Here is a 17,434-nt window from a genome sequence, read left to right as displayed (position 1 = left end):
ACCAAAGGCTGAAATAAAATTATGTTTACCTGTAATGAACTGGCAAAAATGCAGTCCAAGGTAAATGTAACCCTGAAGCACAAACGCTTATTTATCAAGCAGCAAGGGGAAAATGGTGAAGCATTTAAACTTTCTTTAAATAAACCAACCAGCTGAATCTATTTACTGCTGCTCTTGAGCCTCCTATGTGGCAACCTACAAACAAATAGATAAAAATAAATAAAAGCACTGTGAAAATGAATAGCACCATTTATATGCTGCTGTTCCTGAGTTTTCCAGGTGTCAGTAACAATTAAAGATGTTGCTCTTCACACTCCTCTAAAACTAGAGCCAAAGCCTGACACCAGGTCCCCAGCAAACAGACAGCAATACTTCCTCCAGGATGTGCAACCCAGTTTGCTGCAGGATTTCACCTGGTAGCAGCAGTTCCAAACCCAGCCTGTGCTTCTGCAGCCATGAGCAAGCATCTTCTCATTGAATTAGCCTCCAAGAACGGTTTGATTCTTTTCCTAACATTCTTTCTGTATTCTCTAATTCTTTTGTTAACTTCACTTTCTGATGCAAAGCACTGAAACCAGCCAGCTCATCAGATTATAATTGTCATGGCTTCCTCTCGCCTTTTTTCCAGCCCCTGTGTGAGCTTAGTCACAGAGAGGTTTCTCTGAGCCTGAACTTAGAATCTTCTACCCAGGAGCTCTGTAATTTCTTGTGGATCTCTCAAGTTTGCAAATCTGACTCTAAAACATGGTGACAAGCTCAAAAGTCATGGTTAGGCAGAGCTGTGGCACAGCAGGCTGGGACACCTGCTTGAGGCACACCTCTGAGGGCAGGGGCACAGGAGCAGCCTCCCGGGCTCCTGCTGCACGCCGGCACGGCCATTGGCAGGGAGGGAGGAGAGCACGGCCCGGGGAGCAAGGAGCAGCCAGCTGCATGGCTCTGAGGAGTGGCTGGTGTTCACACAGCAGCTGATTTGTTTATTTTATAAAAGCACTCGTGTATCTGCATTTGTTCTTACTTGGCTAAGTAGCAGGATTTTCAGGTGAATGGGTTCCATTTTTGCTTCCAGTGTAATCTTTCAGCAGTTTGCTCCCCAAGCTAATTATTATGCTAAAATGACTCAAACCCAACCAACCAACCAACCAACAAAACAAAAACAAACCCCTCCCCCCATCCAAATTTGCCTCAATACTAGGCCATTTTTCTTTTGATTACACATTACAGTAAATGTGTAAAGAAGTATCCTTTATAACCTTTCTGAAAAATGACAGTTTTTATTGTGCTACACTATTTTTCTTCCATGCCTCTGTTCCAAGATGCACATTATTAGCCTTGATTGCTCTCAAAAGAAATTTTTATTTTTCTCATCCTCTTCAGCCTCTTTTGACTTTGCACAAGACTCAAACTGTTTATTAAGTGACAGGTTACCACTGACAAAAAATTTTGTTCCAACTTAAGGGTTGAAAAATTGGACAAAGCTTTTAAAATGTGTTTTGTCCTACTACCAGTAATCTTTCCACTTATTTACATGGCTCCTACTGTCACACATGTTCCAATAACAACATCCTTCTGAAGGCAATGGGAAAGGAAAGTCCTCATAGCCCCACTGAAAAAGAAACAATGTTGAGAGATTTAGGTCCTGGCTCAAAACAGAATGAAGGCTCCAATTCCTACTGTCACTGATCAGTGACGAGCCAGATGTCTGATGTCTTTAACTTGGACTTCAGTGATTTCTTCGAGGTATAAGAAAATTAGGGTGCAGCTGAGATGTGAATATATCTATAGTGATAAATTGCCATCTTCTATCACCAGCCAAATACCATAAACACAAGCATGCCTGTTTCTTTCCAATAAAGCCATCCCAGTCATTAAAAATGGTCTTTTCCTAAATAATTTTCCAGCTTAGCTGTCTGGTTCACAAGCCCTTTGAGCTCTGAGGCAGATTAAATCTACAAACACAGTCATAACTTTTGTTTATGGAATGGCAAGGACTCAAAGATAGCTCTAAGTAATGGTCAGGAGAATAGGATAGGCTACTGACATCAGTTAAAGGCTTAAGGCAAAAATATTATTTCTAAACTCTGAAAATAGCTATTATGGTAAAAACATTTCTTTCCCATGTCATTTTGTAAACATTAAGTAAAAACATGAAATACAAATTGAAAGTTATTAAGAGCAATGGGTGACAAAGTAATGCTTTTAATATTCTTCTTAAAAACACTTTTGAAAGTATTTATTTGAAATAGCTAAAAAATTTAACTGTATTCAGTTTTGATAGTTACAAAATTTTGAACACTCTTCTGCATAAAATTAAAAAAGCTACAGCATTTCTCAAATTTCTGAGTAACAGCCAAATAAACTACCAACAATTTCATCCTTCATGTAAGTATCCACTAAGAGGTACACAATCAAGATTGAACCGTACTTGTATTCTTAATTCATTAGTGGAACTTGAAGGCCCTCTTCTGGATTATAAATTACTGCATGGCCAAGCAAAGTACATGGAAATGACAAAGCCAACCAGCACTATGAAAAGATAAGTGTCTTAAATATATTTTATTCATGTTATTACCACCTTCATTTCTGGGTTTTCACTTGTATTTGCCCATTTTGGTTACTATAATTTAGTATAAAATTATTATATATGTGTGTGTATATATATATACACACATATATATATGCACACTAATATATATACACATATATATATATACACACACTAATATATATCTATATATTTAGTATATAATTTTTATAATTTAGGAGCTCAGAACAACCTCTTAGTGGATTCTTAAAATATAAGTATTTCTTATACTGATACTCACAAGAGGAGTGGACAGTCTAAAGAGAGTTGTGGAGAGTTTCTCCACAACTTTGTATGAAGGTGCTGTGAAGCCAAGTGCTATTTGTTTATCCTTATTAAGCAACAGCAGACACAAACAGACATGTGATTGTGTGTATGTCCCTGTCTACACAGATATGTAACTTTCAAAAATTACCTTTGAAAATCTAGCTTATGCTAAGGTAGAAAAAAATGAGGGAACATTTGCAATTGTCCTAAGTCTTCAAGGACTGTACAATTCCTTTATATGCCTTTTGAATAAATATACACACAGACTACTTACTACACAGTAAGTAAAGGACTTACAAATGTGATCTTCCAAGAGAGTTACTTGCTTGCCTAAGCAAACATTTGCTATTGAAAAGCTTCTCCACACAGAGAAGGAAAAAATATTCTAGAATGTGATGTACAAAAGCACCATTTTAATGGATCTGTCTGTAAACAAGTGGACTTGAACCACCAATTTTCCTCTTTCTAAAAACAGCCATTTAATCTTTTGTTTTGTCATGATAACAAGAAATCATAAATACAGAAATGCAGGAACAGATACTAAGTATCCTATTGGTAAAAACTCTGTAGAGAAAATTAAAACATAGTTTGTTTGAACTACACATTTAAAAAAGCAGCATGCTGAAGAAACCTTCACATATAATTTTTTGGTAAGCTTCTGTGTCCCACCAGGGTAGGGCTACTGACGACGATCCTTCTTCCGTACTTTGGATTTTGGTGCTGCCAAGAAACAGCAAAGGAGAAGAATCATCAGAAGTGAATTACAGCAATTCCAGTGCCAACATTCTTTTAAATTAGGTTGGGATCAAAATGGATACATTAATGTAAAACCTACCATTGGGATTTTCTTGCCTGTAAAAAGCTTTTAACAATTCCACTGCTTCTTCAGCACGATAGCCAGAAGAGCACTGTTCAAATTGGAATGATGTTAGTGAGCACATCTGAGAATAATGTATTCCATGCTTCACAATAATGCCTTGAGTACAGAATAATTTTAAACAAATGTACTGTCAACTTGGGGGTCAAAAAAAATCTCCTTTTAGGTTTAATACTTAATACATTTTAAAAACACTATGTCGTGGCTTAATAGAGTAAGTAATTTCCCTAATAACTTAGTATTAGGTAAAACAACCTTTCTTAGTAAATTATGTAAAATTTTTATGCAATCTACAATTTCTTTCTTATTAATGTGTTTCCAGCCTCCCACACTCCTCAAGCACTTGGAAACATAAGAGACATACATCTAGGTATTTGCAGATAAGATTCCTGACAAAACACTTATCCAGATATCTATTCTTTATTTCTAACAGTCACCTTTCAGATCTTTTGGGTCCTTCTAAAATACTTTTCTATGCCATGAACACTAATGACAAAGCATTTAAATGTCACTCACACTAAATAAATCTCCACCCATGCTAGAAAATAAGTATTTACCTCCTATACATTCCAGTTGCCTACAGAAACAAAAGATCAAAACAAAAGAAACTTCTTTCTGTCTTCTGAATGTATAAAATAATGAAATACCACATGCCAGTATTAGCAAATGAACACTCTTCCAGTACTGAACTGCACCAATTAATTCAGATGTTGGTCTCACTGACACACTGACAGAAAGATGCCTAATATGTTTACACTGGAGTGCCAAACATTATTGTTTTCCTGACTAAAATTCTTTGAGCCTTGAGCCTTTAGTGCTTATTTACAATGCTGAAATACTTTATTTGTTTTTGCATTCATTAAATCATTAATGTGAAATGTGGAAAAGAACTCCAGGAATCAGTATCACTGTATAAGGCAAGATCATGTACAGCTGTGAATAATGTAATAAATAAAATGCTATAAATACTCTCTACATGTAGGTATGGGTACATAGGTAGTATCACGTTGTAAAGCACCTGGATTTATTTATATTCTACCTCCACTGAATGCTTATCCAGCCTTTCTCACATAACAAAGATGCCTAAATCACCCCAGACACTGTTCAGTCTTTCTGTATCCCTACTATTCAGAAAGTTTCTTAATACCTAAACTGAATTCCCTCTGCTACTGTTGCAGTTCAGATTTATTTTGGGATCTGAACTACACAAAGTAAGTCTAAGCTAATACATTTTACCTCATAAACACACAGACTGAAAACAAAAATACAATCGTTTCCAGTGGCTCAGCTAAAACCCAGTAATTTTATAAGTTGCTGTTACTTGATATTTATTGATTATGTGTTTGTACATTCTGCAGCTTAAAATAATTTTCCCTCATCTCTTCCTGTAGAACTTACTGTTCTAAGTATTACACGTATTTCAGATATATTTAATTTTTACCTTGTTCCACAAGCATAATTCTTTCCCTTACCCTTTGACACATCCTTTTAAATAATTTAATACTGTCATCATGGTTTCCTCAGTTTTAAGACCTAACTTTTTTTACATTATTTTCTGATTAGGCCAAGTTTACTTGACTTTGATCATCTTCCATCTGTGTCCTCTTAAAGCGATGCATAACATTCTAAAAGCCTGGTAGCAAAGCCAGTCACAGTACCCTAGCTGGAAAACAAAGGGAAATGTTTTACAGCCTACTTCAAATGGGTCTCCTGAGTCCACCATATCATCAGACGAGATGCTCAACACGGAGCCACAGCCTCCAAATCGCTCATTTCGACAGCCATACACGACACGTGGAATTTATGGGAGTCAGTCAAGGTATTAAGTGAAAAACAAACAGGAAGTACAGAAGCCTGATCTAGGCAGTCATCAGATTTCCTAAAATGTACTTGTACTCTTCAAACTAAATTAGCTTGAGCTACAATTCCTCCCTCATAAAATCAGAACTTACTTTTGAATGGTGTAAGATGCACATCCTGCCTTTCTCAGAAAGGGGGAAGCAGGGCATACAAAGGCATGGTTTACTGATTGACACAACATTCAAAACTGAACACAGAACTGCACTTAGCTCATTTTACATCCTAACAAACATCTCTAAAATGTATTTTTAATCTCTAACAGTTGTCTGTCATAACTGCACCATCTCTCTTTCACTCGAGTCCCTCACTGTTCATCATGGAGGTGGGTGCAGACCCTCAAACCAGCCCTCCTGGCTTTCCCTGACACTGTCCAGACTTTCTTTGTGGGCTCAGTGTGGAAGAAGCAATGGTTTGACAGAGTTTCCCAGAGTGAGTCAGCATGAAAGGATACTCATCAAGCGCAGGGCAGCTGCACACATGATACAGGGCTCTACAGTTACGTACAGCACCAGCTGCGGAAACACCTCCCTGTAATCCCTCTTGTGTTGCTTGCACCACTCAAGGACCTGGTCGATTGCCACCATTTCTGCGTGTCGAGTAGCCTAGAAGACAAAAATAAGTATTTTCTTATTTTGCATTTATTCACTTTTGTTATAGAAGTAATATAACGCTCTTTGCTGGTTCAAGTTGCAAAAGAAATTTTACAGCACCCAGACTGCAGAAAAAATACTCAATCCAAGAAAGAAAATATTTAACCCCAACCTCTTGTGTGTAGCACACAAGATCTACAAGTGACAGTTTTTTCTTCTACTTTTTCCAAGACAGAAGAGCATGCTCAGAAGTTCTCCTCTCTCAGTCATGGCAGCACAGTAAGACAAGACATGAAAGCTGTGCTTGAGGCTTAAGGGACACACAAAGCTCACTGGCACAACTGATGTAGCCCATGGCCTGCTCTACTTCCAAAAGCAAGAATACAGGCTGGATTACTTTCTCTGGAAATATTAACAAAGTGCTCCTCACTGGTACCTTTTCCTCTCTCTGACAATATTCCTGTGCTCACAAGGAATGAATACACTATGAACAACAATTTCAGCATGTTTCTACAACTGCCTGGTGTGCTCTGTACACACAACATTTTCAGTTTGCCTCAGGTTTAATTCTGCCTGGGGATACATGAACAGTAAGTCCCTCATGTAATAGGCTGGGATTTCAGCATATGACTGATTACAAGAAGACAAAGGAATATTAATTTCTTTTTTTTATCCAAGATAACTAATCTCAATATCAATGGCACAAAAACCTGAACAGAAGTGTTGATTTTAATAGAATAGAGACCAAAACAATCAGTAATATCCCAGTACCACTCTGAAATGTCTGCAGCACTGTGTTACACCAATGAAATGTCACAGCAAAAATTTCAGGAAGTACTAGTTTTGAGAGGACTCTTCAGTTAGACCCTCATGCTTACTTAAATTAAGACTGTTAGTTTTTTCCTTCCTTTTATATCTATTCTGAAAAAAAGGATGTTTTTGACACAAGCATTAGAGTAAGACTTAATCAATCCAGATTATATTTGTACTTCTGTTTTGTATGTCCTTATGATCCCTGATAGCTTCCTCTCAAAACATGAACTTGGGTTAATATTTTAGCACTGTGAAGATCTGTGGTGATAACAGTGAGATGCTCTGCAATACATGGCAAAAGACCCATAACTTACTGCTATGTTTACTACTGTTCAAAAACATTTAAAAACTCCTAGAAAGGCCATGCAGCTGCTGCAGGTCCTACCACCTTCTGCAGTAATATAAGACAGCCACACAAACAAGATTACATTAATATGGAACATTACTATACACCTGTGTACCCATATCTCAAGTAAAATGCACTGTTTTGATCATGTCATGTCCTGAACACACAGGAACATCAGGACAAATTCACCTTGGGGTGAGAAAGGATTATCCAAGTCACAGAACAGTCTCCATTTAGAGACTAATTAGACTGTGGCTCTTAACAGATACAGTCATTAAGTTTTCCAAGTTAAAGGACTACAGTAGAGGTTTCTAAAATAATCAAGAAAAATGTGGAAAAATCACAGTTATAACTGTGATTTATTATTTCTCATAACAAGTGAGCACCCAATGAAATTATCAGGCAGCAGATATAAAACAAACAAAAGGAAGTATTCTTTCATAAATTACATAATTATATTGTGAAACTCATTGCCACAGGATGCTATGGAAGCCAAAAACATAAATGAGTTCAAAAAAGGTTTAGACAAATTCATGGAGGATATGTGCATGGACAGCTATCAGAAACAATGATCCAGATTTAGTCTTGGACTCTGGAAATCCCTAAACTATTCACTTTCAAAAATGGAAAGGATGTACAAGGGGAAGGTTTACACTTTTTTTCCTGAGCTCCCGCCTTACACAACCTATTAAAGGTCCATCTTAAAGACGAGATAAAAGGGAAAAACTGATTTCTAAGTCTTTCTAGGTCTGTCTTAAGATGTTGTTTTGTATTAAGCTATGACTAGACAGCCTTTTTTGACTTGCTGTGTATAAAGTAACAGACAAGAGGGATTACTTTAAGTTTGAATCACTGATTCAATTCATAAGCTTAACTTGCCAAATATTACACACTATTTTAAAGCCAAGAAAGCAAAAGCAGGTTAAGAGTAGCAAGGGAAAATAAGATTGCTACAGAGTGGCAAATGGTGTATCAATGGAAAAAAGCTGACTCAGTGGGGTAAAAGCCTTGGCAGTGCCCCGAACTGTGGCAAAAGTTTCACAGACGATAAAAGTACCACCACTGCCCTAAAAAGCTAACTTTCTAAATTTTAGACCATAATTAACAAGTGAGAGTAAAGGGGTCCAAAGCTCAAATTTCTCTGTTATTTTGTGGCTTCACTACACAATCAATACTTCATTTTCAGTTATCCCCTACTGTGCCTGCAAGACGCTTGCTACAATGACCCAACAGAACAGAACAAAGAGGAGATGTCTGTGTGTATCAACAAAGCACCTAAGACAAAGAGCATTTTACTGGAAAGTGAATTATTTGATCACATGCTGGAATAAAGATGCCAGAAAAAAACATTTCTAGATGGGAAGGGTCACATTTGCTGTAAGGGAGAAAATTTTCAGGCTGGTCTGAGGCAAGACTGTGAACCAGCAAGTGTGGGAGCTGCCAGAGGGAACACACCACTGGCACACGCTTGTGAATGAATCACCAGGCTGTCTAAACCCAATGTCTTACACAGACATTTGCTGCACTGTTACCCAAGGAAGACAAGTAGTGTCACGTCTATTTTGAAATGCTGATGCCACAGCCATGCTCCTAAAAAAATAAAATAAACCAAACACAGCTGTAGACAAACTCCCTTCTCCCAAAAGCAACTTCTCACAGAAGAATGCAATGATCAGAACTTTTGCAAATAACTTCAAGAGTAAGCAGCAGTATTTCTGACATTAATGTGTTCTGCTGTGGACATGGCAGGCAAAAAAAAAAAAAAAAAAAACAACAACAAAAAAAACCAACAAAACAAAAACAAACACTAAAACAAAGAAAAATCCACAAACAAACTAACTAACAAAACAAAAACAAACAAACAAAGATGCAGGGCGGCAAGAGATAGCCGGAAAACACTGGAATTTTGGCAACTAAATTTTTTTGCCAAAATGACCAGTTTAGGAACATAATGAAAGAGGGCATAAAGAAGACACTACCGGCTCCTAACTTCAGCCCATTACATCAGAGGATGCAGGGACCTGCTTAAGGAGAAGACAGAATTTGCTGGACAAAAGGCCCAGAGGCAAGCTGATTCCTGACCAAAGGCAGAATTGCAGGGAAGGACTGAAGATCTAATTGGTTAAATGATCACTTCTTCAAAGCAGGAACAAAGTTTTTGTGAAGTTAAAAAGTCAGTATGTTGAAAAGCTGCATTTTGGAGGCCAGAAAGCTGCCAGTGTCATAGCAACGCTGTAGTGCATCAAGGCAGAGCAAACAGTCACTCTAATATAAACCAGGAGAGATAGGTGCCATACAATCCAGACACCTATAGATCCAGAAAAGACTCAGTAGCAAAGCAGGCAAGATAACAAACCTTTGAAAGTAGTGTTATAAGGGCTAGTCCTTATAAAAGGTAAATTAAACAAAAAGCCATTAAGATAGCTGAGACCAAATTAACCTAGTAACTTTCTTTGACAAATGTTTTTCTAGGCAAGAGAAACATCAGTCTCTCTGGACCTCTCCAGTGCATCTGGCAGAGCACAACCTGTGAAATTACTGTGAGTGGGGAAAACAGCCTAGTGCAAGGAATGTAAGGTGAGCAAGAAAAGAAGAGACATTGCATTGACAGGGGAAATACTTATCTGCAGGGAACTCATTACCATAGACACTCAAAGATCATTTGGCTTAAATGTTTTCAGTTGTGTCACTGGCATTAACTGGACAAACCCCAACAGAAAACAGCTGATGATGTGATATCTTTTGTATGATGAAAGACATCACGACAAGCGACAGGGTGAAATTGTCATTCAGGAGGGAGATGGCCTTCTAGATGGGAGTAAAAAAAAATTCAAAATGAAGAGTAACAAAACAGCATAAAAGACTAAGGAAGCTCCAGAAAACATGGGTGGACTTTCTTCCAGGGAGAATGTGAAGTACTATTGTAATCAAACAAAGCACAAGTCCATCTGGAATAAAATTCCAGTTAAGTGTTCTTAAGAGTTCTGGTTAAGTGAATTCAAGAAAAAATTAATCAAAGCTGGAATGGCTATGTGAAAGAATTATTCTAATGAACACAGAAAGCCAGCCTGTCTTCTGAGAGGAAATTAAACAGCTGGCTTGAGAAAAACAAAAGCTGAAAAGGAATAAGACTTTAAATACATCCAAGCTATGTAAAATAATGGAAGGTGCTGGCACAAGAACAGGGAGATATAAGCAGAACATAAAAAGTTTGAAACTGGAAATCAGACATTTTTTAGCCATCTGAGGAACGATGTTCTGGAGAAGTCCTTCAGTATAAGATGGGGCAATAAATTAGTTTAAATTTATGATGTCTGCTGGAACTGCCTCAATGGTTCAAGAGGATTGGTTGTTTTTTTTTCTCCAGGATGGTCCCTAAATAACGCCACAAATCGTTAGGAGAAAACTGAAAACACTTTCCTACGTTCACATTTCATAACAAGTACTGCTTTCAAGCTTAGATTTATTTTTTTTTTTAGACTACATGGAGCAATTATATATCTGATAAAAAATTTAGAAGCACTAAGTACCCAGCATTTCCAATCACTATAATATAAACATTTATGAAAATTGAGCCACAAAAGAACTGAAACTTGAGCTGAGCAGCAATTCAAAAAAAGCTTGGGTTTCAGAGATATTAACAGATTACTGTTTCCAAAATCCAGCTGATTTTTTTTTTTAAATCAGGCTACTCGCATTTTAGTATGTACCTTCCGACAGCCCTGACACCAAAAATGCCTGAAAGCTTCCCTGACATTTTAAAGTTGATTTTGATTTGGTTTTCAGTCTTGTCAGTTATGTCCTGTCTGTTCATTAACACATGATTTCTACAGAATATTACTATCCCTGGAATGATTTTCCCAAGAAGTGCCTGCTTCCCCATGGTGTTTACAATGGTGTAACCTGAGACACCTAACTTCTCTGTCACCTGGCTTTCTTAAAGCTGTATTAGAATCCTCTTAATACATTAGATTGTCCTGCAGAACAAATTATTATTATGATTCATCTTTAGTGTTACATTTTTCAACTAAGAAGACTTTAAACTTTTTATTATGTTTTCAGATTTGAGATACCTAATATAAATTACAGCCAGATCCTGCAGTAAGATTAATTTATACACAACTTCCAGTTGTACAAAATCCCTGTTGGCATTAATGGGTCTCTCAGCACCAGATCTTATCGCGAATTTGATGGTTAAAGTTGCAACAGATCTAAAAATGCACAGGAAATAGCATTTTATTCTGGCTTGTGGACGGAATTTCATTAGGAGAGGCTGCACACTCATGTCTCACTCCAAGCTCTCCCGGGTGACTTTAGGAGAGCACGCTGGGACCAGCACGGGGGCAGGGCCGGCAAAGCCACGGCGGCCCCGGCCCGCGGGACTCACGTTCTTCGTCTCGTTCACCTCGTTCCTGCCCCTGCCTATGACCTCGCCGTTGTAGACCAGCAGGCAGCCCACGGGAACCTCCCCTTTCTCCAGCGCCTCCTTAGCCTGCGGGACAGACGGACAGACAGACTCAGGACACGCACGGCACAGCGTTACAGCAGCGGGAGGAGCTTCCGCCCCGGGGCTCCCCGAGGTTTCCCCCGCGGGACGGCGGCAGCCCCGGCCCGCACTGACCACGTCGAGCGCCTGGTCCATCCAGGCCAACGCGGCCGCCTCCCCCGCCTCCGCCATGCCGGGCCCGGCGCTGGTTCCGGGGCAGCGCGGGCGGCGCCGCCGCCGCCTCCGCCCCTTCCGCCGCCGCGGCACCCGAGGGCGGCCGGGCCGGGGCGGGCCGGGCGCGCAGGATGCTCCGGTCGCTCTGGAGTTTCCTGAAGCGGCACAAGAAGAAATGCCTCGTCCTTGGCACCGTCCTTGGCGGTGAGTGCCCGCTCGAGGGGCGGGGGCGGTGATACGGGGGAACGCGGTGCCGGCCGTGGGGCCTGGCGGCGGGGCTGCCGCCGGAGCGGCCCCCGCGGAGCTGCCGCCGGGCCCCGGAGCCCCGCGGGCTGCAGAGGCGCCGTGCCCCGCGCCCGCCGGGGGACACCGCAGTGATCCCGGCCCGGGAGAGCCCGGGCTGTCCCCCGAGGCTGGGAGGGAATCTGCGCGCCGTCCCTGAAGCCCTAAAGCACACGAACCCGGGCTGCCCGGGTGCTCCTACGGCGGGTGATGGGGTTACTTTGGAACAACGCTGAAGCGAGCAAAGCGTGGGTGACGCTGGTGCTGTTTTAGGGGTGGAGGCTGAAAACCTCCTCTTTTCTTTCATATGTGACTTGTGCCTTGAGGTGAATCGTCAAATATCACAGAATCAATTAGGTTGGAAAAAGAGCGAGGAGTCCAGCCTTTGACTGAACACCGCCTTGCCAGTTAGACCGTGGCACTCAGTGCCACATCCAGTCCTTCCTTAAACACCTCCAGGGACTGCAACTCCACCACCTCCCTGGGCAGCCCATTCCAATGTCTGATCCCTAATGTCATACCTGAACCTCCCCTGAGCACGTTAAAACTTTGTGCTCTTGTTCTTTCACTTGTTACCTGGGAGAAGAGACCGACCCCACCTGGCTACAATTTCCTTTCAGTTATGTGTAGAGTGATAAGGCTCCCCCTGAGCCTACTTTTCTTCAGGCTAAACACCCCCAACAACCCACTCTTTATAGCAGCTTCACCAGCTTAGTTGCCCTTCTCTGGACAAATATAGATCAGTTGCAGACACAAAACTTTCACAGAGAGGATTTGCATTAATTATTCAAGCAATTTCTCCCTTAAGGCTCTTGTTGAACCTGTAGGATGGTTATGGTCTAGTGAGCTCCACCTTCCCTTGAAGTTATTTTTGGGTTGTTTTTAGTTGGAAATAAACTTAAAAGAGCATATTGGATCTGTCTCTCTGTTTAATTGATGAAGTGCATAGCTGTGTAGCTGAAGTTGAGATACTCTTCAAAAGGCACAGCCATGTCTTTGTGCACTCAGTCTTCAAATGTTCTTGTATCCAGTGTAGATGACACACAACTGGAACTTGCCTGAGCAGTTGAATGTTCTGAGGGCTACAGGGCTTTTGTAGTATATTTTGTCATATTCAGGTGAAGTCCCCTGCGAAGGTGAATTGTATTTACTTCTGGCTTGCCATGGTTCTTGTGTCGTCTGCATTCTTTCATCATTAATTCCTTCTGGGGTTTTCCAAAGAGTGCCAATTAATCCCTGATAACAGGGATAACAGGCTGGGTGATGGTTAGCGCAGTACTGGTTAGACTGCTCCTCCAGTTCACCCTCTCACCTGCCCGTTTTGTGGCTCTGTGAGTGCAGCTCTCTGTCATGTTTACCACCACACTTGCAGCCCACCATGTTAAGTAAACAGATTTGCTTTCACACACCAGGCTGTCACCTGGAAGATGTTCTCCCTCCCCTTCAACTGTGTGTATGAGAGTGGTGGAATAGTAAAAAATCATTTCTCCCAGTTTCAACAAGTAAACATGGATCAATTCCCAAGTGGGAAAGCAGGTATCTGGGCACTTGTAGCTCTCATAGCCTGAAATCTTAAATTCCTCACGCATGAACAGCCTTCTGCCAGCCTGCAAACCAACCTAGCATAACTGAGTTTGCAGTTTTTTCCTTATGATTGGTATTGTTTATATACAACTCAGTGTCCCTTTCACTAAAATGCTACTGACTGGATGAAGTGCACTTAAAGTAATAATTATAGACTTTTAAAGTAATAATTATAGACATTTAAAGAATTACCAAACCAAACAAAAAAACCCAAAAAACACCAAACAAAAAAAAGCAACCTGAAATGCTCTTCTTCTAATAAGCATGTCAACTTCTGACTGAAAATATTAAACTATGCTATCATTTTCTGCAGCATGGATCAATTATCTATTTCTTCAGGCCATGTGGTATTTGAGGACTGTAGAGAATTGGTTTTTATGCATTTGAGACTGAAGTAAATCTGGTCTTCCACAAGCAGGTGAACATCATTAGCTGCCACCACCAGCAAATTTGCACCGTGGTATTTCAAGGGAGGCAGGGAGATGGAGTGAATTACTGCAGAGTGCTGCTTTATAGCTGTTCAGCAGCTGAATCTTGAGTGCTTTGGTCATTTTCATAGGTATGGATCAGTTCTTAAAAAACCCCACGAGCTACAATAATGCCACCACCAGTGAATCAGAACTCTGACATCCATGATGGACTCTCCAAAAAATACTGCAGAATCTTGAAAGATGGAATGCAACTTTACACACTGCTTTTAAATGAAGAGAGAATATTTGGAAGTGGCTGAATGATTTAAGGAAAGCAGCCAAATCTGCTGATTTAATAGCAGAGCCTGGAATCTACATTTCTGTGGTGTTTTTTTTTTTTTAAGAGCTGCAGGTGCATATTCCGGGAAGGAGGGTATAACAAGGAAAATGGGACATCTCAAAATTTAGTGATTTTAAGGCCTTAACTGGCACATGGTCAGAGATTAAAATGAATATGTAATGATTCATTAGACAGTACAGAAGAGTTTTTGCATTGTTACTGATACAGTATTGTATCAGTGTTGTGTTACTGAATTACTGCACCAAAATCAGAGTTGGTTGATAACTTTTCCTCTCTTTATGAAGTGGATTTGATGTGTATTATCAGTGGCTGTCATTCTTCGTGCAATTTCTCTCAATCCCAACACTACAACAGATTTTACTGCTTATGGAGATACAAATCTCATTAAATAAGAGCTGAAATTGAGGGAAAAGGCAACTGAAAAATATGTGTAACTCTCCCTTAACCACAGAGCTGGGTTGAGAAGGCCTCACCTTAGCAAAGACCCTGTACAAGCCCTTTCTTTAGGAGTTCTTTCTTTAACAATATAAAATACTGTGCATTCTAAAAAGATTTAAGTCTCTTCTAGTAAGCAAAATCTAGTGGTCTGGGATCAAACCCACTAGAAATATGGAAAGTAGAAAGCGAGAGAACATGAAGGAGCTGCAAGGACATTAGGTTCACATGTTTGTTGGATAGTTTGGTTAAAGTAGTTTTTATCTCAGTGCTCAGAATTCAAGGTAGATTTCAGTAGATATTACAAAATGATTCACCATTGAAATTCTGTTGCTGCAGTGGAAGAACAAGCTCAGGGTGTGTCTGGAATGTATGGTTCTGGTTTCAGTGGTGCATTAATTATTGCTGAATTTAATCTGTTGCAACCTTTGGCTTGCAGAAAAAGCATTTCAGTTCAGAAATCTCTGTGTAGCAGAGAAAGTTGGATTGGTTTGTGAGTAAGCACAGGGGCATTAAATGTGTTCTGGTGATACTCAGTGTTACCAAGAGAATAAGGCTTTAGTGCCTGCATGTTTTAAAGATGGTTTTCAATCACCACAGGACACTTGCATATCCCTTGATGCATGGCTTGCTTGAACACAAGGACAAACTACAACTTACAGAGCTGTTTGTGTCCTGGAATGATGCAGACTACTGTGTGTCAGCACAATTTCTGTATAATACAATTCTTAAAAGTGAAATTTTCCTTTTTTTTTTTTCCTGAGGTAAGTATGGCAGTGAGGTCAAAGGTTACTTAGGGTTGTAAAAGAGACTTCCTGAAAACTTGATGCCTCCTAATTACTTATCCCATTTTTCTGCTCGGCCCTCCATACCACCTGTGAAGAAAGGCAAGGGCTGAGGGAGAGGGCAGCCATAACTTATGGGATGTGAGAAATACCCTGCCTCTTGGAGGCCACTAGAGTGAACATGTAAGAGCCTGCAGATTTCGTAAAAATTCTTGCATTACTTACATTTAGGTGGGAAGAGACTCTACAGTGCTACAGCCAAAGAGGGATATGGAGACAAATCAGAGTATATTTATCTCAAATCAGAGTGTTGCTTCCACAGGATATAGGTGCTGTAGACCCCAGGGTGCTTCCCGGGTAAAGCACCAGAGAGCCACTCTCACACATACACACACACACCCCCCTTCTCTCCCCTTCTCCGGTGGGATGAGGGAGAGAATCAGGCCTGACCACTGCTCAGCAGCCCCTGAACAGTGCTCCCCCCTCCCCTTGTATTCCCCCCTAATTTTACTGCTCAGACGACATCCTGTGATGTGGCGTGTCTCTTTGACCTTCTGGGATCAGCTGTCCTGGCTGTGTCTGCTCCCAACTCCTGACCCCCAGGCTCCTTGCTGGTGGGGTGGTGTGAGAGGCAGAAAAGGCCTTGGCTTTGTGTGAGCCCTGTTCTGCAACTACAAAAACAGCTCTCTACTACCAACAATGTTCCCAGCTACTGCAAAGAAAATTAACTCCATCCCAGCCAAATGCAGCACAGACAGCCAGTGCATATGTAAATACATTTCACTTTCTAGATCAGTTGTAAAATATCAATTGTGGTTTGAGATCCTTACTGAAGTTCATGTTCTTGAAGGATCTGACATCAGGTGATGGGGTTTTTTTATCACTCATCTGTTTCTGAACCCTCCAAATCAGATGTGTTGGGACTATATTATTTTCTATTGTTCATATTTTGATGAAGAGAGTTAAAAGTTTCCATAGGAATTATCTCCTGCACAGCCTCACTGTTTGTGAATTTTCTTAATTTCTGGTTTTATGTGAAACATATGGGAAGATTCAGCATGAAGTTCCATCTATGCAACAGTTTAGCTCATTAGACATGAATAAATCTTGCTGCTGCAACTTTTTGCAGACCTCCTCTCCTATACTGAGCAGTAAAACTAAGTTATATTAGTTATTATAAAAAGCTTATATTGGCTTTGCATATTTATAACAAGAGACTTTCAAAATGTCAGTTTAGTTTTTTACAGGTTTGTTAGCTGTCTTGACATCATGGCAGTTTTTGGATGTGACTTTCTCTGGTCCTGCTTCCAACTCCACGTTATGATTTTGTGTGAATTATTCATTCTGGACAGAAGTCCAGAAATGTGTCTGGAATTATAGTCTGTATTATTGTCAAGTCCTCTGAATTAATGCAACATATTAATATAGGTACACATGGTTGTCCTGAAGAAAAATGCAAACACCCCTGCAAGCCAACCCCCTGGCTGGCAGCTCCTTGAAATGCCTCGTAAGCCAGAGACTTGCAGAGGCTCCACTGTTGTCAGGAATGAGTGCAGTGGGCAGAAGTTCATTGTCACAGCTCA

At 40.3% G+C, this 17,434-nt stretch overlaps 2 protein-coding genes across 2 annotated transcripts in view; one reads left to right on the top strand and one right to left on the bottom strand.

The window, feature by feature from the left end:
• Positions 1-3,382: 3,382 nt before the first annotated feature.
• On the bottom strand, positions 3,383-12,093 carry ADAT2 (adenosine deaminase tRNA specific 2). Its single transcript, XM_064413490.1, has 6 exons — positions 11,956-12,093; positions 11,722-11,826; positions 6,037-6,187; positions 5,422-5,528; positions 3,684-3,756; positions 3,383-3,568 (listed from the first exon to the last, which is right to left on the bottom strand). The coding sequence occupies exons 1-6, from the start codon at positions 12,010-12,012 to the stop codon at positions 3,528-3,530; spliced, it is 534 nt and encodes a 177-aa protein (XP_064269560.1). The 5' UTR covers positions 12,013-12,093; the 3' UTR covers positions 3,383-3,527.
• The window catches only part of PEX3 (peroxisomal biogenesis factor 3), a 20,627-nt gene continuing 15,235 nt past the window's right edge, over positions 12,043-17,434 (top strand). Inside the window, exon 1 of the mRNA XM_064413489.1 lies at positions 12,043-12,198. Within this exon, the coding sequence (XP_064269559.1) occupies positions 12,126-12,198 (73 nt within the window). The 5' untranslated portion in view covers positions 12,043-12,125. The remainder of the gene's footprint in view (positions 12,199-17,434) is intronic.

This window comes from Passer domesticus, chromosome 3 (assembly GCF_036417665.1).
Source record: "Passer domesticus isolate bPasDom1 chromosome 3, bPasDom1.hap1, whole genome shotgun sequence".
NCBI classification, from domain to species: Eukaryota; Metazoa; Chordata; class Aves; order Passeriformes; family Passeridae; genus Passer; species Passer domesticus.
The sequence above is the reverse complement of the archived record's forward strand: the minus strand, read 5'-3'. Positions and strand labels throughout refer to the sequence as shown.